This window comes from Pteropus medius, unplaced genomic scaffold (assembly GCF_902729225.1).
Source record: "Pteropus medius unplaced genomic scaffold, Ma_sr-lr_union100, whole genome shotgun sequence".
NCBI classification, from domain to species: domain Eukaryota; kingdom Metazoa; phylum Chordata; class Mammalia; order Chiroptera; family Pteropodidae; genus Pteropus; species Pteropus medius.
In genome coordinates this window covers 3,599,692-3,622,198 of record NW_024340700.1, presented here as the reverse complement: position 1 = coordinate 3,622,198, position 22,507 = coordinate 3,599,692, and the positions used below count along the sequence as shown (strand labels likewise).

At 46.6% G+C, this 22,507-nt stretch overlaps 1 protein-coding gene across 1 annotated transcript in view; it reads right to left on the bottom strand.

Annotated features, from left to right (window-relative positions):
- Nucleotides 1-271: 271 nt before the first annotated feature.
- PACRG (parkin coregulated) overlaps nt 272-22,507 on the bottom strand; it is a 432,037-nt gene continuing 409,801 nt past the window's right edge. The window contains exon 5 of the mRNA XM_039881247.1: nt 272-938. Coding sequence (XP_039737181.1) covers nt 778-938 — 161 coding nt within the window. The 3' untranslated portion in view covers nt 272-777. The remainder of the gene's footprint in view (nt 939-22,507) is intronic.

Here is a 22,507-nt window from a genome sequence, read left to right as displayed (position 1 = left end):
ATACTCTCCGTGAGTGGCACGTCATAACGTGGAGGGACGAGCGTTCAAACCAGCCTATTTGAAATTGCGTTTGCCATGTCATACCATGTCATACATGCCTTTCATACCTAACCCTGCCCCGCCCCCACTTTCTCCCCCGCCCCGCCTGAAATAACCTGGAGAGCCCCTGCAAGCCCGGATCACGATGGGCTGGAAGCATTCATTCCATTATGGCTGCAGTTTGTAACTGGCTGCACATCCGCTGTTACACGTCCCGCTGTAACAGGAATACAGACTCAATAGTTTTATCAAATGTCAAGGCACATCGCTCCACACAGCTGCCGAGAGGTGATGCTGAACTGGCGTTTGTCTCCCATGACAAACACCTATTAAGCGGTCAGCATAAACTCTTCCCTTACAGCCTCTGACATCACCCTCAGGGCAGGCAGACACAGAACAGCAATTGCTGAATTGCGTATGAAAATCATAGTTTTATTGTCTATACAACCGAAGGTTTAACTCGGACTCCTATTCTGTCCGAGCCGTATAAAGAAGCAATTCTTCTCTTGGAACAAATAAGCACAGTACACTATTGTAATCTAAGAAACAGGCGCTATTTATGTATTGGAAAGCCTTGCTCTCAATAGGGCTAACAGTCCAATGGCCCAGAAGCCACTATTTTAGCAGCTGTAGGAAAGAAAGCTGTAGAAGTCACAAACAAGAGACACGCTCATAGCAGCAGATGCCGACGACGAGAACACTAAGGGACGCCCCCTCTAACCCCAGCGGTCCCCACTGCTAGTTTAGCAAGCACGACTCGTAGGTAGGGACCATGTACTTGATGTTGATGAAGGCGTCTTCCCCTCCGTAGCGCTCGAAGGCCTCCAGCGTCTCCTGGATCAGGTCTCCGATGTTCTCCCTCTTCTGCTGGCTGTAGTCGATGCCGTCGCCGGAGTTCACTGGTGCGGGCAAACACACAGAGAGCCCTGTTATTGTTTGGCAGTTTCCCCCCAAAAGTCCCACACGTCAGTCTAGGCACCTTCTCGAACGCGCGTCAGGAGACACAGGCATTCGACGTTTTTACGCGCTCATGTGGAGTTTCCGTTTTAGGAGTTCGTGGAAATAAACTAAAGAAATAAGAGACGATGTGAAAAGGAGGTATCGGGGGCTACGCTGCAGAGCACAAGTCGGGGGGCCTCTTTCTCAGATGGGACAACTACGTCAAGACTGTTCTCTGGGGCCCGGAGTGTTTCCAAATCCCAACGTGGCCCCTGCAGAAGGAGCCCCCGGTGTCGGGCCGGGGCCCGGGCCCCGTGTGACTTAAGGGAGTGTGCCTTGGAATGGGGGGCTCGGCCCCCCCCAACGCCTCTTCGTTGCTTTTGTGCATACAGTGGGCTCCTTGTCCTCCAAGTGTTACTAATCTACAAGGTCAGTTCCCTGCGGTCACCCCCACCCCTCCTGCTGTGGCAGCTCTGACTGGGCCCCGAACGTCCAAATGGCACTCGTGGTTTCACGGGGAGTTTGTGCCACGGCTGGTGTGGGAGCCTCTCTAGGTCCTGGCAGGGTCGGCCCGGGCGGGTGACTGGGGGACTCTCGAAGGGACCCCTGCAGCCACTTCTCAGACTGCGAGGGAGGGAGTTCCTAGGGCGGCCTCCGGTGGCCTCGGGAGCCCGGTGGTCTACCCGGCACAGCTCTCACCCGGCCCGTCAGGGGACAGGAGGAATGGCCAGCACACGGGCTCCTGACAGAGTTTCGACCCAGAGGACAGAACTGCACACTTTTTCCTCTAATAATGGTCGCTACGCATTCATACTGCACTTCACTCAGGGTCTCAAGGACTGAAACGGCCTCTGTTCCCCAGCGAGTGATCTGTCATTTACCTCTGCTGACACCACCCTGTCTTATCGATGACGAAAGCAGAGGGCCGCAGGGCGGGCTGGGCGGACAGATGGCTGAGGACACAGGGCAAGACACCGACGTGAACATGTACCCTTTGCCAGATTAAGTATTTACTTTATTCAAATATGGCTTCAGAATGTTTATCTTGCTTGAATGTGGAATAAGAGAGGGAAAAATGGGATGTCAACCCCTTTTCTCCTAGTTTTTCGGGACATTTTGAAAAAGATTGAGTAATAGTTCAGACCAGAATTCAATTTAAAAATTACAACCCCCTACAGCATAGGTAAGCAATTCTTTTGCTTAATTTTTCCAGAAATTTCTTAGCAACATCCCTGTCTTCTATGGCATAGAGAAAATGAATTGCTCTCCTGATTAGTTTCTCTGGGTGGGGGTGAGCCAGGCAGAATTATTACTAATTTGCAGAAAGAGAAAGATTATGAGTCACACGGCTAGAATGCATATCAATTTTTCATGACAAAGGAACTGAAAATGGTTCACAAAGCCTTTGTAATTAGGTGCCTCTCTCTCTCCCTCATGACAGAGCCTTTCCGCTATCTCACGAAAAGCTGGGTTTAAGTTAAAGTTCGATTTACAGAGTAGTTGATTATCTAAAATACCCACATATGATAGCTTTATAGAACAAACTGGAGATAAGATGTTTGAACGAAAGGCTTCATGCCTTATTATTTTTGAGCAAAAGGTAGACCTTTTGTAAACAAAAAGGTAGATGAATACACACTTGAAGGAAGCAGGCTTTTTTACCTCCCTTTTTTTGATTTACGCGGCGGTCCAAGGAGAGTCCTTGAACTCAGGACTGACTGCCCGCCGCGGAGGACAGCGTGGTGTCAGCCCCTCGGGGGAAGCTGCCGATGGGCAGAGGTGCTTGGCTTGAACTGAGAGAGAGGAGGAAGGTGGACGTGTGTGTGGAAAGTAAAGGGGTTACGGGACAACGTCCAAAAGAGGGCAGGACCACAGCGACCGGGAAGGGAGGGGCAGGAGGGACAGGGACAGAGCGTGTGACAAGGGCGACCGACATTAGAGCAGCTCTGGTGGGAGCGACTTCGGCTTCCCAGATTCTAGTCTCAGGGGCGAAGCGGGAGGCCTCGGCTGCTCTTCGTGTCCTGGGAAGCCTTGCTCTCCAAGCCACATGACATTCTTGACAAGCTCCTCCTGGTCATCAAAGAGGTGACTTAGGGAGATGGTGGCGTGACCTAGGCGTGCACAGGACAGCCCAGCCCGTGGCCCACACCTCCTGGTGGGCACATGGCAAACACCATGGCTCACGGAGCTGCCTTGTGTCCTTATGGACAGAGATGCGTAAATTTGTCACTAATAAATGGTGCCTTTTGTTGGCATATTAGTCAAAAGGTCAAAGACTGAATAGATCATGGGACAGACATATTTTCCCGATGGAGGCAGAGGGTGTCTGGAAAGTCCGCACACGATGCGGAGCTGAACACACCCCATTTTTCTACTGCCTTCCAGCATGCCACGACGACAAGCAAGACTTTATTTCGATAAAAACCTATTCTTACTTTTTTTAAAAAAGTATTTAACTGTAGGAGTAAGCAAACTATGTAGCTTTTTTGTTCTGCAACAGTGTACAATCCCAAATGACTAAAAGAACAGAACAGAACAGAAGTCGCTTATTCAAAAAGTGAGTTGGAGTTGGAATATTTTGTGGTGCAGAATATGTACCACTGGGGCAGGGGAAAAAAAAAAAGACCCAAGAAGCAGCACATTCTCTCTTCGCCATGCCGTAGTGATGACAGGGCACGGTCTGCTGTCAAGCCACGTGGAGGGGCAGGCGAGCAATGCGGTCTCTATTTCAAAACTGAACTTGAGGGGATTAGCTGATGCTCACCATCTTTTAAATGCATATGACGCCGTTGGAAAATACGCTGTGAGAACGGGATGCTTAAAAAAAATGCTTATTGACAACTGTCAATTCTGATTAGGAAGATGACTTCTCAATTTAGAAGGCTCAGAGTCTATTTTCTGTACAGCAGCTGAAAGGACACATTGATGATGGAAAAGATATGTTTTACTTATAACTCCAAAAAACAGGGTTGTAACAAAGGTTTCGAGCAGACGGCGTTTGTATTTTTAAAGGGGGAGCCGGCAGAGAAGAAGGGGTTCCACTTGTCTTTGTAGAGGTTCTTGCCTGTAGGAGGCATGCAACTGTTCCCCATCAAGAATTACTGTAAATGCATTTATTGGTCCGAATGTGGAAACTGGTTCTGATTATGTAGGCAACACGTTTAAGCGTACACAGATTCTTTTTCTGTCTGACCCCCCCTTAAAACCATCCTCTTCGTAGATGCCGTTTTGGTCAGAACTAGGACATGTGCATTTCCCAGTCTCAAGTTCTGGTACATAAACTCGGCTCATGACTGTGATGTGACCACTGTAACACCTCGTCACCGAGGCCCACTGGGAGGGAGGGTACATGAGAGACATGCACCTTTCACACGGGTGCCACTATGCAGTGGACACGGGCCAGCGGCAGACACGTGGCACACAGGATTTTGATGACGCATTTTCTGAGCAGTTTTGCAATTTCTAGACTGTGTAGAAGCTTTATGACTATTATTTTTTGAGTTACTACTATTATAGGAAAAAGGAAAAAAATGAAAAAAAGAACAGTTTTGGTGGCTAGAGCAAGGCCTTCCCACCCCCGTGCCAAGTGGGGCTGGCAGCATCGCTTCTCTGCCCTGAGGGGCGCCTGGGGTTAGGGCGGTGACAGCGGTTACTGTGACGTGATGTCCTCTCTGTGGACTGAGCACTCTGCCAGGCACGGCAGGGTCACGCGACTCAGGGCCATGACCTTGGGGTTGCCTCTCATCTAGCTGAGAAGCCTAAGGGTGAATGCGGAGACCCCATCCGCCTGCAAGGCAGACGTGTGGCTCGTCACTCTGAGCTCACGCAGCCCGGGGGAGGAGGCGTCTTTCCCGCTGCTTGGGTGGCCTCTGGGCCCCACGTCCCGAGAGAGCACTTAGCAGTGCCTTTCGGTTGGTCACCCCAGGCCTCTCATCTCAGACATGTGGAGGGCAGTCAAAGAACGTAGGTGTGGCCACGGGGAGGCTCCAGGAGCTCAGTTCGAATCTGGATTTTTCTGACTCTCGCGTTGTCCCGTTAAACGTTAAAGGTACAGGCAGGTATTCTTACACGAACAGTCGCGCACGGAGACGTGATTTGGGAGTGAAGCCGTGGGAAATAGGAACCACATCAACGCTCGCTTCGGGGTGCGCACTCCACACGCCTGAGCAATTAAGTCACTCGGCAGCGACAGACGAAATAATTTACGAAAGCCCCCTCCACTTGCTGGTCGTGACTAAGAAAGCACATCGGCGTGGTTTTGGGAAAGGAGGCGCTTCCGCTGACGTCGCGAATGTCCCGGCAGGAGCCACGGCATTGCAGGACCCCCACGGGGAGGCGGCAGCCGCGGGAGGAGCGCGTGTGCACGTCCCCACGTGTCGCCCTGACACTGCTCGCGAGCTAGGTGCCCAGACGCCAAGGAGCACACTCTCTGAAAGGGAGCACTAGGCTGGGAGACTCAGTTACAAACCACCGGAGTGCGTCAGGACACAGGGAGGACACCCGGACCGCGGTTACCAAACGTGCGCGTTCGAGTTTGGACCATGTGACCCCGATGTCTCAAACAGCACTTTAGACAACTGGGGGAATCTGCAAGGACCTCGGACATGTAACAGGGTGGTTATCCTGACAGGCCAGCGGTCACCGTCGCCGTGGGCGGCAGCGGCCAGTGAGCTGGGCAGACGGTCCTCTCAGTGCGCCCCAGGCTGCATCGCGGTCATCAAACCGAGGTTTGAAACGAATGGCTGCTGAGGCATCGCGGCCGGGCTGTGCCCTCCCGGCTCTGTCGCTGCTTCCCTGGCCAATCGCATGTGGGACCTGAAGTGCCACCAAGCGTGGCCGCTCTGCACAGGTGGCATCTGAACGCGAATCCAGGCCAAGAGCAGCCGGAAACTTTTCTCGGTGGGGGCGTGGCCATCGTGTGAGGCGACCTGCAGAGGGCACTTGGCTACGTCGTCCCCCCAGGGGAGATGGCTGGCGAGCCCAGCGTGCAGGGACGATGAGACCCCTGTCCTGCCGGCTATGCCCCCCTGGGACTGGGTGACACCTGTGCGGCAACGCTGAGCAGAATTAAAAGAATGAACGATAACAGAAGAGACCCAGTTGTCTCTTTCTGGATCAGAAAAGGCATTTCTAGTTTCTCCCAGCCGAGCTGAAGAATTTCAAGAGCTCGAAAGCCCAGCTCAGAGGACTGTACCTGTCGAGACCTGTCATCCCTCAGTCATCCGTCACAGCTGACTGCATTCCTTCCGACCGAGCCCCCTGGGGGGAGAAAGTGAGCCCTCTGGGTCTGGGTTCAGGTCTCGGCAGGGACGTGCGGGTGGAAGTTACTGCGAATATTCTTCTTATAAGGTGTTTCCTGGTGACATGAGGCCATCGCAGCTTTCCTGCTGGGTGATTCTGAACGACGTCTCCCTTTGGGTTTGGTGGACTTAGCAGCTAAAAGATTGAGACGACCCAAACGTTAAGGCCCCCTTTGCACTTACAACCATGTAAGCGGGATTTAGCCAATAAAGTCTGGATAATTACAGTGGGGACGATTGTGAATTCCGGCTTGGTCTTTTCTGGAGACGAGGGAAAGGAAGAGAAAAGGAAGATGGGAGGAAAACTGAGGACCCAAGTCGCTTCTCTACACTGAGCAAGAGAAGGAGCTGTTTGGGGAGATGTTTGGATGTTGCCTGCTTTTAGAATTCTAAACAAATGCTTCTTTCGCTGCCTCGTTTTAGCTTGTCTGTGGTATCTAGAAGGGACTGATTTTTTGTTTTCTTAACCATAACACAGCTTTCAATTCGGAACACCGGGTGTTTCCGTGTTTGGCCCGAGCTGAGCCCACCCTTCCTTGGCTGACTCCACATCCTCTCGTACAGTGGCGGTTTTCAGCATACTCAAGTATCACCATGCAATGGATGTTCCCAAAGTCTTGGTTCATGGGGGTGTGAATCACGCTGTGATGTTTTTGCACCCTAAAACTTAGAGTAACAACGGCACCTGGCGTGCTGGAGATGCCCAAGACTGTAAATCTTTCAAATCTTCTCAGATCTTGTTGAAGTTAATGGAATTCACAAGACTTCTTTCCTCTGAAGATAAAAGCTTTGAAGCAGGACCCTGATTCCCAGCCGGAGGTCTCTCTCTCTTCCTCCCTTTTTGATACTGGAGGTAGATGACCAAAGCACTCTCCAGAGCCATCACAGATTTGAAGACTCAAGAAAGGTTTTCTACCTTCCAAGTGGGGCATCTGATCACCTGCGAAACTGAAGGTATCAGGGATTGTGGCCCAATTGTTGGTGGAATATTTAAATTTCCCATCAGATAGACAGGGAAAATTTCTAAACAATGGGCATTTTCCGACAGCGAAGTGGATTTATTCCTCCAGGAAATGAACAGTGGAGTGTATGTATATAACAGCGGCATAGCGGGAAAAACTCGGCTTCAAGGCAAATGACTTGCAACATTATCTTTCAGGAACTTAGTGGCCCACCAGGTGTTTACCTGTGGAAAGCCGACTTAATTTCTCTGAATCCCAGTTACCTCTCCCGTGCAAAGCCGGGGCTGAATTTGGGATTTTTCTCTGTTCCTTGCCCATCCTAACATCACATTTTATAATATCACGACATAACTTTGAAACGCACTTTTGGAACTGATGGTTAGTCGATGGACACAATGTATTTTGAATAAGAAAGTGATCGTAAAGCCACTGTATAATTCTTCAGAGTTAGTCAGAAATCTCAGAAGCACCAGATTTAGTTTTCGAATCAAGTTCCAGGAAAACCCCAAAGGATCAACCTTTCTATAATTAGTTCTAGTTAAGAGACCACTGTCAAAAACTCATATTATTTGTTGACACACTACCACAAATTATTCCCTTCTGCTATTTCAATAAGTCTACATTGATTTTGACTTCTTGGAATAAAGACCAAATGTACGGGTTAATTTTTTTCTGTGTTCCGTTGACAGTGATTTCGTCAAGACTAGCGAAAGGCCAGCGAGGTTCATCTCTGGCGAATGGCTAAGTTCGACATGGCAGCTGTACTGAGAAAAACAGGTGAGTTCACCAGTTATTCTGCTACTAGATAATTGTAACAATAGATTCATTGCCACTAAATTAAAGCTGAATTCAAGCCTGTGGCGGGACAGATCGTCTCTTCTGTTGTTGGCCAGTGTGATTCGGTGGGCAGACTGTGTCTACAAAGGAGCAGAGAGTTCCAAGTTCAGCTCTTGTCCTCAATCTATTACCTGCTGGCCATTCTCCTGGCGGAGTAACAACAACAAACAACGACAGCGAACACTAGCATGGTGTCGTTCGAAACTAAGAATAGCCTGCGAGCTACATACTATCATTGGCTCCATATTAATAATGATGCTATTATTAATGCACAGAAGAGTAAACTGAGGGGTCTAGAGGTGAAATACCTTAGCAGCACGACACTAAGTAGCAGCACGTGATACTGGGGCGCTGAACAAGAAACCGGTAGCTGCAGCGAAACGAGAGGGATGGTGGAAAGGTCTGGAAAGAGAGGTCTCGGCACCCCGTGTCAACACAGGGAGTGGGCAAGGGAGCCGAGACGTCGCCTTTGCACCTAGGAGAACCTTCGCCCCATGGGGAAGGTGAATCGTCAGGAGACTGGGTCTGGGTGCGTACCTGTCAGGGGGAGGCGGGGGGTGTTCTGCCCGCTGCGACCCATGGATTCGCTCATCTTAGCTTCGTTTTTATGAAACAGACTATATCGTGTTATCTTCGCTTCATTATATGTTCTTGAAATAATGACATGCTTTGCAGAGCTCTATGGAGGAAGACAAAAATCAAGGCTGACGAATTTCAAGGGCTTTTTTTTTTTTCCAGTGCCATAGGATACAGCAGCAATGTGTGGATTCTAGGATTAATTTCATATCCCGTCCCTCCTGTCTTTACGAGCGTTTACGATTCATTTCTAGACCTGTGGATATTAGTTACGTGGTCTCACAGAGAGGGACGTAATAAGGCTTTAATATGCGCAAGACAGAGAAGCAGCTCGAGAGCCACTGTCCGGGACACCTGCTACAGACAGCCCCAAGGCGTCGGGGAGATGTGTGACCGTAGGTGGCAGGAACAGGGTGAGAACAGGGAAGAGGGGACCATGTAGGTATCTGAACGGTCTTTCCATATCCTTAAAGAGAAAGAAAAGCCAGCTTCCAGCCACGGATGTTGGGGCCGGTTATGGCTCTGAGTCCAAGGTTCACCCTCCATGAAGACGAGGCGGGGTTACAGGCTTCCTTCGGGAATCTGGTCCTTACGGCTCCTGAATGGGGCCTGCTGGAATCCAGTGCTGTGTGGAGGGCCTCCGGGGTCTCCCTCGTGGGAAGCACCGACTTTATCCACCTGAGCTCAGAGGGTCGGCATCACCTTTGACCTCACCGCCTGCGCTTCACCCAGTTTGCCGCTGTGAGAGCTCGCAGGCTGATTCGTTATTTCAGGTTCGGACGGTATGCGGTCTATCTTCAGGTCTTTTCAACTTCCCCTCTGCCCGTTCGCCCTGCGGATTACCTTTCCCAATCACTGTCTCTGCGTGTTGTATGCTGCATCTAATTCAAGTCCCCCACCGTCTGGGGCCCTCTGCGATCTGTTCTCCCTTCAGAAGCCAATCTTATCCTTTGCTCCTTTCCGGCGAGATCTCCTTCCCCACTCAGACTGGAATTCTTCCTAACCCTCACTGTGTGCAAGTTTCACTCATGTCTTCAAAATTCCCGTGGGAATGTGGCTCCCTTTCTCTCCTGGTAAGTTCAAGCTTATCTTGTTTTTCAAGGCTAGTTATGGATTTACTTCTTCCGTGAAGCTGACTCCGCAAGCATCTTTCTTTCGTTTGAATTCCTAGAGCGGGAGTCGGTAATCTAGCCACCCGCCCTTGTTCACATGTCGCTCTGGGTCCCTTAGGAAGTGTTTTATATTTACTCAGTTTTCTTACATTTTGCCACCTTTTGATAGGATCGCACTACATATATTATAAACCTCCTTTGCTGGCATCAAAGTGAACATTTGTAAAAGGGATAAATGAATGAATGAATAAATTACTACTTGGCAGGTTTTCTGAATCCAGAGACGATAGAAATAAATTCAGTTCTAAATAGATTATATGTTAAATGTGGTGATGACAATTTGCCTAATTCTTATTCTTTATATACTACTTACATACTTGTGAGTTCTTATCCACAGAAATATTATTTATGTGAATTGAAAAAAAGGTTTGATCAGATGAGTTTAAGTAGATGGAGTGTCTTTGTAGTTAGCCTCATCTTTTTTCCAAAGTCTTCCTTGATTTAAAAGGGGGGTTACTTGGATCACCCTTAAATTTGAGAGAGCGAGGAAAAACCTTCTTTTTCCAAATTCCCATCCACTATATTTATCCCATTCACTATATTAGCAGCCTTTGCTCCAAGATGAAGAAAATGCTGGATTTTTTCGAGTGTTTTCATTTAATATCTAAATTTTGGTCGATGTAACTTCTTACATAGTGACATGCTACTTTTCAGCCAACTCAAGAAATAGCCAAATAAGTGATTTCAATTGGAAAGGAAATATTGATTGCTGCTTTCAAGAGTGATGCAAAGCTCCTGGAAATAATTTTACTACTTTAGACTGATGCCGAAAACTTTTTAAAATGAGCCACTTTGCGCCCCAGATGACAGCTGTTACTGCAGTTTTCCATTTCCAGGACACGTTAATGCTACAACCTATCTTCAGCTCTGATTGTGCGTGTGTGTGTGTGCGTGTGTGTCCGTGTGCGATCAAGCACAGAAACGAAAGAAGTGTCAGGTTTCTAACGAACGCTATCAGAAAGTGCAGTTAAGCTACGAGGAGATGCATTTCGCACATTATCTTTGTTAGAACTTTCATCGATGCGTCGGACCCAGAAGTCAGAAGCCCGCTTGTGCCTACACTGGCGAGCACCGCCATGACGAGGTGTGGCGAAATCGTTCCAGATTAATAGCCGGCCTAGCGGGGCATGGAGCCACAAAGCAAAAGACCTTTGTGGCCCCGATGGTCAATTAGTTCTGTTGCAACAAAATAATTAAACAGATAAACACGAATGGTGCCTCCGATGCAGACGCCTTATGCCGTTTCTGGAGACCAGACGCTTCCTGGACCTTGGCGGCGACCTCGGCTTGCCTGAGCTATCCGCTCTGTGAAGAGTCTAAAATGAATTATTAGGTACAGAATTGGAATAGATTTCCAAGCAATTAGCTGGAAATTTTACAGAGTGGAAACCTTTCTCATCAAATGAGCTCAATTAATGCAAAAATCATATATTTAATGAACAAAGCAAAGCAATCCTCTGGGCTGAACTGAGTGAGCTGCTGTAAAGGGACCGAGTTAAAACCTTCAAGCCTTTTACAAGGATCTCAGTTTAAAATAACCTCACGATATCTTTCAAAGCTCTATCAATCTTTATCAGCTTCTACACTGGTGAGTAAATGTGACAAGAGATACCTACTTCACCCCAAAGTCTATTAATGCAGAGCACTATCTGAAAAGACTTGAGCTTGGCTAGGAACATTATTACAGATGTTCATGGCTTTGCTAAAATACAGTCAAAGATTTGGCCTCATGGTAAAAGAAAGAGAGGAGGGAGGGAGGGAGGGAGGAAAAGGGAGAGAGAGAGGGAGGGAGAGAGGGAAAGAGGGAGGGAGAAGTAAGTATCTAAATTGTGGGCGGAGGATTAAAATGTAGCTATTTAATTTTCCATAGCAGCAAAATTGGGTTTGTATAAGAATTGAAACTAAAGCTTGTTGGAAATGCTGATAGGTGAAATATGCTGACTTTTGATACTTTTGAATAAAGAATGTTTATTTGCCTGGGTTACATTTTTATCTCTTAAAATTCCTCAGTTTAGCGCACACAATTGCCTTCCTCTGAATCAGAGTTTTAAGAGTGGGTGAGTCCAGATAAAGGCTGCATGGAAATAAAAAACGCTAGTATCCCCAGGGGGCTGAGGCCTTGTTGACAGGCTCTTTGCAAACGCAAACAGCTTTGCAACCAGGAGTCATAACACCTACCTATAGAAACAGGTGCGCGGATACAATAAGAGAAACTGTGTTATATCTTTATGAACATAATAAGCCCTTGACAAATTTCAGGAGTTATCGTCACTGCGTCCCCTGTGATACCAAGGATTTAAGTTGTCCAGGATTTAAGTGTCCCCCTGGACAGGACAGGACGCACAGCCCACAGAACACCACAGAGTAAGCCTTCCGCTACATCGTCTGATAGCCTCAGAAAACGGCAGGACGCTGGCCACTTTACCTCCAAGTCAGGCAGAAGCTGGAGTTCGTGGTCACCTGGATGCACCCCGAACGCGGAGCCCCCATCTCCGGGGTGTTTATGACTCACGTGTGCTCTGCTGTTCTAGTCTACACTGGTCTCCTGGACCCTGCCGGCATCTCTGATCGACATATTTGGTTGTGGGACTTTAAAAGCAAACAATCTATGGCTTAAGCTTTCACTCAGTAGTTTTCCTAAGCTCCAATTTTTCTCCTGGCCGACTGCAGAGATGTAGTCCGGGCAAACCAACAGGAAAAAGTGGATTTTGTTTTTCATTGCAAACCCGAAACTTGTGCCTCAAGCCACACTAAGGTCGATGTTATGTAGCATTCCTACGGACTTACTTGCAAAATAACATATTCGAGTTTTCTTATTTTGCGTTTGGCAATACTAATTGGTGCTTAACACGTACTAAGAATAATGTGCTATAACTCCTGTTTTATATCAGCAAGCAGCTGAATTGAGACAGTGAGTCAGAGAATTGAGACACAGAGAGAGACAGGGAGACAGAGAGACAGGGAGACAGAGAGACAGGGAGACACAGAGAGGCTCCTTGCCTATTGCCAACCACAAGGAGAGACCGTCGCGCAGAAGGAACAGCTGGGCCGTGTCCTGCCCATGTCTTACTGCGGCACGAGGAGCCCCGGGCCCAGGCGGTTAGGAAACATGCTCTGCTGCTCCTTCCTTGACAGCTAACATCACTGCGTCCCCCACGTTCCCTGCCCAGGCCTCTGAGCCCAAAGAAAGCCTCCCTCCTCTTCCAGATTCTCTGAAGCATGGCCCTAGGTCCCCGGGATGGTGGTGGACCCCATGGCTGCCCCCGCCAGGTCCCAAATTTGACATTTGAGTGGCAGACTCAGTGTTTTGGGCCAATGTCCTCGCGAACAAGACCGGCGTGGTGGCGTTTCAGGTAGGGTGGCCTGGCTGTGTTAGGTCTGGACGCCACATATGTCGGGAGGCGGGTGGAGAGGCCCTGACCAGGGGCCTGACTGTTCCTGGCCCTCGCTCCAAGGCCGCGTCCCGGGGGCTGCTGTCCTCCAACGAGTGGGGGTGCTCAGCCCATCACCCCGTTTAGCCCCAGCCTCCCGCAGGTGCACCCTGCCGCCTCTGCGGCCACGACTCGCGTTGCCGGCGGACTCGAAGGCCTGTGGCAGGCCGGCCCCTGCACACCTGCGGTTTGTGCGGGGCCTGGGGGAGTCCAGGGGGTCGGCATAGGGAGCATCTGCGGCTGCCACCGTGCTGGCCTGTGCGGAGACCCCGATCCGCAGCGGGCGGGAGGCCGGCCACCCTGGACAGCGCTGCGGGAGGGTCGGGCCTGTGTGGGGACAGGGCGGTCGCTGTGCCGAGGCCCTGGTGATCTGCCCGGTGACCATTCCAGAGCTGGCAGCTGCCCGGCGGCAGGGCGAGAGGAGGGGACAGCGAGCCCCGGCCGAGGGCAGGACGCAGGCTCCCGCCTGACCTTGCGGGCAGCTGTCCAGCCTCTGAGGTTTCGGGACGGAGCGTGTGGCCGTCTCGCAGCCGCGGGCACAGCGATGTGGGTGGCGTGGTCCCTGAGGGAGCTGGCCAGGCAAGGGGCGGCCAGGACAGTGGCCCCAGCAAGGGACGGGACACGGGTGCTGCGGGAACGAGGGTGGCGCTCAGGGCGGGCCCGCGAGAGTGGCCGCTGAGTGACCTGTGAGCGGGACTGAGAGCCGGGAAGCAGCCAGCAGCCCGGGGAGGCCGCCAAGGGCCCTGGTGGCACCAGGGGCCACTCGAGTGGCGCTCTCGCCAAGTCGCCGCGCCCGTCCGTCCGTCTCAGGGCTGAGATACACCGCACGCGACTGTGACTTTTAAAGACCGAGTGACGGCTCGGGAGTCGAAGGAGCGGGAACCGCCCACGCGCCCTCCGGTCCCGATTTTCCGTGTTGCAGAGGCTGATGCCGTAAACGCTTCGGTGCGCGGTCTGCTCCTTTGGTTCTATTATTTCCTTGAAATGATTCTCGCGAGTGAGGCTCCTGGTTCAACGAAGGGAAACGCTCTGTGGTTTTCGGTGGATAAATCGCCGCGCTGATTTTCGGTTTAATGTTAGCGGCAGCAGGTGGGCTTACAGGCTTTCTCACGGCGTTGGGTGTTACAATGACAATTTTTGTTTGTTAATTCAGGATATGTAAAATGTTACTTTAAGGTTACTACTTTAGTTAGCGTTTTTCTAATTACTAAGGAGGAATAATATTTTTCGATGTCATTTTTTTCTTCCATATGAGAATGATTGGTTCTTATCTGTAGCCTTTTTATCTATTGAGTCATTTTTATGAGAGAAACAGATTCTCCAAACACCCTGGGAAGCCGGGGACTAGGCTGATCTCTAGCTAGATTTTTCTAGTGCGCAACACGCCCCAACGTTCATTTCTGTTCGGCTGGCTCGGTGAGCACCATTTCGGAGAGCAGAGGATGGCTTGGGAGGGTGGCCGTGATGTCTCGAGCCGCCTCTGGGCAGCAGTACCCTGGGGACTGAAAGCATTTGAGGGGTTGTGTTAAGGAATGCGAAGGAAAAGTACTTTGAGTAATTTAATTATCACCTCCAGAAGAAAGAAGCTTAGGAGTGGTTAGGTTTCTAAAAAGCCTTCTTTACATCCTTTCCTGTGATTGCCTACCCACCGGCCATCACCTACTCATCAGTTTGTCCTCTTAGGTCATCCTGTGAAGGACCCCGCTAAGTTACCTGCCAGCCTAGTCACAGGCAAGACCCGCGTCATTGTTTGGTCCAGCCGTCACGTCTACAAGGTGCCTTAAATCAAGACTTTGGGGTTTACCTTCAAACTGGATTGTTTACCAGTGAGGCCATATAGAAAACCATTGTTATTTTGGTTTATCTGTGAAGAGTGTTGAATTGTCAAACGTAAACACGCGTGATATATATGATTGATTTGTCCTTGTGTTGGCATTTCTACATTTTTAAATATAAGAAGAGCCCCCTACGATCAAAGGGGCCTGGACTCTCGCCTCCAGGAAGGCTGAGCTGGAGGCCGGGGGGCAGAGAGCGAAGCCATGGCTCTTCGTGGGTCCTGAAAGATAAACTTGGAGGATGCAGACCGAGCTCAGCCAGAGCATTTGTTCTAACTGAAGATTGAAAGACCAGTAGCGGTGGAAACTAAAGTCTGCTACTTATCTTCAGGCTAAGGATGGTGCAGACGGCTGCAACATGAGCCTCCTTATAACACATGCCAATGGCCTGAACCATGCCCTCCAGCTGCAGATGCATCTCACCGCCGTGCTGATAACTCCTTAGGCACAAATAAGCACAGTCGTGGCGATTTTGTTGTGAGGTCAAACGATGAACTCGCCCTCCCTCTTTCGTGAATAATTAATAATAATATAGTCTTTACATTTTCTTATTTCAATTTAACTAACAAAACAGGGCCTTGTGGTGGGGAGAAAGTTGCATATTACACCAAGAGCAGATTTTTAAGGTAAAAACAAACATTCCAAAAAGATTTTGAATTTCCCATTGGCATTGAGCTATGTGGCAAAGTCACATGGATAATCGATGTGTCATTCGGTTAAGGTAAATATAATTATTCAGATAGCTATTTCGGTCACCTTTAAGTCTGAATTATCTGGCCATTTCTTTTACTTTTTCCACTCCCTCGTATGTGGTTATAGCTTGTTATAAGATAGAATGTTATATATTCAGAAAAAGCACGCTGCGACAGAGATCGTTGTGAAGCGTTTAAAGTTGTCTTTCTCACATTGAAAAGCCACTGGCAGGGCTACAGATCGCTCTCCCAATGACCAAGGTAAAATCAAACGCACGAAATGTATCGCGAGGCCGCACGTGTCCGCGCACCTACTGCTGGCAGCTGCTACTCCGGTGCTGAGCCTGTCCGCAAACCATCGATAACTCCTGGAGAGAAGTAAGTAAAACTACTCAAAATTCTAAATTCTCTTAAGTCCTGTTACAATCGAAGGAACTAAATCGACTCATGTGTTAGTTTTTTCCACTATTCTCCTTAAAAATCCTAACGGTTATAAGGTGGCAAATCAGAATTCAGGGACAGGAACAGACTTCGGGAGTCCATATTTCCCCAGAACGAAATTGGGATTCCACCAAAAAGGGGCTCTCAGAGCCTCCCGATGACCCAAGGGGCTGCGGCGTTCAAGGAAGGCGCTCCAGAGAAAATGGCGTTGGCTGCCACGTGGTGGCGGCTGGCTCCCAGAGCGGGTGGCAGAGTGGGCCTCGGCTTCCAGGAGGTGAGGGCCATCCGCGTCCTGCCTGCGGTTCCTCACACGAGGTCCTGATTGAGCCGCGTCTCGGTGCTATGTGGCCTGGAAACACACTCGGGGCCCGAGGGGACCGCACAGGGGCTCTGAACTGACCGTCTGGGGAGAGCCGGGCGGCAGCGTCAGGCCAGAGGTGCCACTTACGTCCCTCCATCCACTCCTTCAACGAGTCTGCGAGGTTGGCGGTGACGGCGAAGACGATGGCGAAAACTCTCCTAGCGATTATTCTCAGATGCCCAGGTTAGCGTTGTCATCGTTGATTTTGTTTTGTTTTTAGTTTTTATTCAATAGATTTAAACTAAAAACAAAATAAAACGCTTCGCCCATTTCCTCTCACCCCACCTCCTGCAACCAACCACCAACCTGTTCTCTGTATCTGTGAGGATTTTGTTGTGTTGTCTTACATCCCTCATACAAGAGGTCATGGCGTATTCGTCTACCTCTGACTTATTTCGCTTAGTTTAATGCGCTCGAGGTTCATCCGTGTTGTCGCAGATGACAGCATCTCCTTCTTGTTTCCATGGCTAATATTGCACTGTATTTATACACTATAGTTTCTTTATCTATTCATCGATCGGGGCGCACTTAGATTATTTCCGTATCTTGGCTATTGCGACCATGCTTCGATGAACATGGGAGTGCAGGTATCTTTTAAATTTGTGTTTTTGTTCTCTTCCGATAAATATCCCAAAGTGGAACTGCTGGATCCTAGGGGAGTTCTATTCTTAACTCTTCGAGGAAGCTCCACGCCGTTTTCCAGAGTGGCTGCACCAACTTACATCCCCGCCAGCCGTGCAGAAGGGGCCTCTATTCTCCACATTCTCCTTGACCCCTGGTATTTCTTGTCTTTTCGATAACAGCCATTCTAACAGGGGTCGACTGATGTCGCATTGTGGGTTTGACTTGCATTTTCTTGATGATTAGTGATGCTGAGCATCTTTTCATGTTCCTTGTTGGCCATCTGTTAAGTCTTCTTTGGAAAAATGCCTATTCAGATCCTCCGTCCATTTTTAAAGCAGATTTTTGACTTTTTCCTTTGCTGTTGAGTTGTATGATATCTTGACGCATTTTGTATATTAGCCCCTTATCAGATTTACGATGTGCAGTTATTTTCTGCCTTCTCATTTTGTTGATGTTTTCCTTTGTCTTGCAGACACTTTTTACTATGATGGAGTCTCACTCGTTCATTTTTCTTTTGTTGCTTTTGCTTTTCGTGTCAGATTCAAAAAAAATATCAATGAGGAGTTTACTGCCTATATTTTCTTCTAGGAGTTTTATGATTTCGGGTCTTAACGTTCAAGTCCTTCATCTATGTGAAGCTACTTTTTTGTGTGTGTATGGTGTGAGATCGTGGTCTAGTTTCATTCTTTTATGTGTGGCTGTCCATTTTTCCCGACACTATTAATTGAAGAGACTGCCCTTTCTCAGTATATTCTTGGTTCCCTTGTCATAAATTAATTGACCATATCTGTAAGGGTTTATTCCTGGACTCTCTATCTGTTCCATTGATCTATGTGTCTGTTTTTGTCAATACCATACTGTTTTAATTACTATAGCTTTGTAATATAGTTTAACATCAGGTAGCAGATACCTCCAGCTTTGTTCTTCTTTCTCAAGTATGCTTTGGCTATTTGGGGTCTGTTGTGGTTCCATACATATTTTAGGATTTTTTATTCTATTTCTGTGAAAAATCCAATTGGCATTTTATTAAGGATTGCACCGAATCTGCATATTACTTTGGGTAGTCTGAACATTTTAACTATTAGTCCTTTAGTTGTCAATATATAGGTCTTTTACCTCCTTAGTTAAATTTATTCCTAGTTATTTTATTCTTTTCAATGCAATTGTAAATGGGGTCGTTTTCTTAACTTCTCTTTCTGGTAGTTCATTACTAGTGTAAAGACACGCAACACATTTCTGCATATTAATTTTGTATCTTGCGACTTTACCGAATGTTTATTAGTTCTAACAGTTCTTTGACGGGGTCTTTAAGGTTTTCTATATAACATCACATCACCTGCAAATAGTGACAGTTTTACTTCTTGCTTTCCAATTTGAATGCCTTTTATTTCTATTTCTCACCTAATTGTTCTGGCTGGAACTTCTAACTCTATATAGAATAAACACGGTGAGAATTGGCATCCTTGTTTTGTTCCTGATCTTAGAGGAAAGCTTTTAGCTTTTCGCCCCTGTGGGCTTGTCATATACGAACTTTATTATGTTAAGGTACATTTCCTGTATACTCACTTTGTCGAGTTCTTATAATAAATGCATGTTGAATTTTGTCAAATACTGTTTTTGCATCCATTGAGACAATCATATAATTTTTATTCTTGATTTTGTTAATGTGGTGTATCACATTGACATTTATGGATGCCGAACCATTCTTACATCCTTAGAATAAATTTCACTTGCATAATCCTTTAGTGTATTGTTGAATTCGGTTTGCTAATATTTTGTTGAGGATTTCTGCGTCTATGTTCATCAAGGATATTGGTCTGTAATTTTTCTTTTTCGAAGTGTTCTCATCTAGTTTTGGTACCAGGGTAATGTGGGCCTCGTAAAATGTGTTGGGAAGAGTTCCCCCCTCTTTTATTTTTTGGAAGAGTTTGAGAAGTCTTGGTATGAATTATTCACTGAATATTTTCTAAAACTCATCAGTGAAGCTGTCTGATCCTGGACTTTTGTTTGTTGGGAAGTTTTTGATTACTAATTCAGTCTCCTTGCTAGGGAAGATTAAATAAGAGTTTTATATATATAAAGGACCTGTTACATACTAGTAAGCATGGTATCAGTGTCTGCTATTATAATTTGTTAGCCATAATCATCATTCTAATATCAATGGTTGAAAGAATTAGAAGAATTAATTATATGAAACACCTGGCCCAAAGCTTGGCAGTTAGTTATTGAGTATTCCATGATTGTTAGTTTCTTTCACGTCCCTAATTGGGTCAATTTAAAAAGCTTACGGTGTGTGTATTAATATTCCACATCTGACCACTGTGCAGATGAGTAAATTGTGAGAGGTGGGATGTGATCTCGGTCTGAAGCCAGAGCCTCAGCTTCCTCACCCAGGGAGCTTAGGGTCAGTGTGGCCGAACCCCACTGACTCAGAAATTCCTTATGGTTGACCCCGGAATCACTTAAGGATGGGGAGACCTTTCAACATCTGTGTATGGTTTGATGTTAAATATATTTTGGTTCATGTCATTCTTCTCGCTGTATCCAACAAGAATTAAAATAACAGAGAAAACAAAAAGTTTTGGATGGAACCAGAAAACATTTAAGGTTTTTAAAGATTTACATGTGCCTACAATAATAGTAAAACATTGTTTTATATATAACCAGATGACGTTGCCAATATTCAACCATTTTTGACTTACAAAAATGGCAATTTCATCTAAATTTTAATTCTTATCATGTGTTAGGCACTAGATGTTCTAAGCATCTTTTATACATTTAACTTATTTGATTTTAGTTCTCAACAACTTCGCAAAGTGGGTAATGTTATTACCCACAGAAAGGTTATGTCTGACTTCCAAGCATAGAATTTTAACCACCATATGCAAAATAATCAAATGTTTTTATGGATATTTTGACCATGAAATTCAGTTTTGATACACATGAAAACGAAATGAAATAAAAATGTCACATTAAATTCTTAGCAATGGACATGTTATTTGGCTAAATGAAAACTGCCTTCCCATACATGTAGCTTTGAAATCATCTATGAAATAATAACGCGCAAATTATCATTTTGAATAACCATGATTGGTAAAAATTAAATGTAAGGATAGATATGGGCGCCAAAAGATTTACTGTAAAACAAATGTTTATACCTGGTCCTTTAAAATACTTCTTCCTTTTCCAGAATTTCTCCAGTGCTTCTCTTTTTCCTGAACTGCCATTTTACGTTAGGGAAAAACTGAGGTCGACGCTGACGACATGACTTTAATGGACTAATTTTAAATGTAAATTTTGTTTTCAGAAATTTGCCTTGTTTTTCCATGAAAATAACTTGTTTTTCCCTCTGTATTATGCTTTTTAAACTGTTCTATAAAAACATTTCTGTAGGGGATACAAAACAATATTATGATGCCATAATTTGTTTTATTCCCCTGCAATTTCAGATAAACATACATAAAGTGACATTACAGCAGATTAACTTTCTTATATGAGATTAAATTCTCATTAATATATTTTTAATGTTTTATGAAAAATATTTTAATCCAAGAAGTACAATTTTCTCATCTATTTTACTATAATTGCATTTTTTTCTTTTTTGTTTTAGATCATTTTCATTAAAATATCTTGTTTCCTAACCAAAAAGAAAAAGTTCATTTTTTTCTTAAAGAAATAATTGGGTTATATTCTAGAATTGCCATTGGAGGTATCAGGCTGGATAGTATCTTAGCAAAAATAAAATCTCGGTTGAAATTGGAAATTAGGAAAGTGCTAAAATACTGGACTTTACGAGAACATATCAAAATGTGCTTGGTACTGTTGTTTCCTTTCCCAGTTCTTTTTAATATTTATTGATATGAAAAAAACGTGATTTTCTAGATTCTTATTTAATTTTTAAAAATGATTACAACTTCCTTTATGAATCTCACAATACCGAAGCCTACGTTTTGTGTATGCCTAGACAGGCCCGAGACATATTCTTGTGTAATTCTTTTGAACATTTGTGTTAACTTTCTCCAAGAGTCGTGCGGGCTGTCATCACGTACGCCTTGTTGTTGTACCATCTTCTTAATTCTCCAGTTCTTTATGTGCAAGAAAAGCATTTTAGTTACATACTTTTTTTGATCTCCTGGACCATGTAGGTAGATAATCACGGAAATTACCTAAAATCGTATTCCCGTAACTCCTGCCGACGGACACGGCAGTCTGATGAGGAAGACTCATTGTCTTGGTCAGACCACGGCCTCGGATTGGATTGGATCACCTGGAACCGGGCACGAGAGACTTTAATCGGCCGTGCTTTGCCTGCGGCCCTTTGTAAAGCCTGTTTGATTAGCGGGGTGGCCACTGGGGCTGGCTGTGGGCCACAGAGGTGGCTTCAGTGCCATGCACTGCTTGCCGGGCGTGTGCTTGCGTGTGCACCCACGGCCCGGGCTGCGATGGCGAGGCGCCCCTCCTCCGCCACCGGAGCTGAAATCAATAGTTCATCACTGATTGTTGTTCGTGACCTCAGTGTCATTAAAATCTCCGAAGAGCTACATGGTTCAGAGAGTTTTCTAGAAACTCTGCTTGCTGTTAAACCTCTCATATTAAGAATAAAGGGAAGTCCTGGAAAATCTTCTCTAGTAACTTGAATAATTCACGGATACACTGAGAAGACGTCTAATAAACTTCGGCACTGTGTCTGATTTTTACACTCAGGATCAACCTCTACCTGTTCCTATGTTTGAAAAAAATCCTTGTAGGGTGTGAGAACGCATGGTCATTTCCACGAGCCCGGGCAGAAGGTAAAACCCATCTTCTATAAAAGCGAACTCAAAAGGAATGGAGATAAATGTTTCTAGAGGAATTGGAAAACACAGAACTTTGAATTAATCTGATTTAGGATACTCAATGTTATTAAAGACTATTAAGATAGCCAGTTAGGGAGTAGACGCATCTTTGAATCATGCACTATTTAAAACAAACACTGGCCCCGTGCTAGTTTCCTGTATTTCGTTCTTCATTCTGAGTATGTTATGCTTTACTTTAGTGAAAATTTTTTCTGTGCAACATGCTAGACACTGGATTATGTTACCAAATAAATTCGGACTTGCCACTTGTCACAGTGCAGGAATGATGACTCGGGCCCGCCCTCCACGCCACGTCCCTTCAGGTGTCAAGGCTGCTCACCCTTTTCATTTCTCCTGCCGCCGCCCCGCTTCGTCCCCGATGGCCGGTCTCCACACTTGTCTTCCTATGGCGGTAGCGTCCCCTGCCTTCTGTCTCTCTGTCCCCTCGCGTCCACCCTTTACG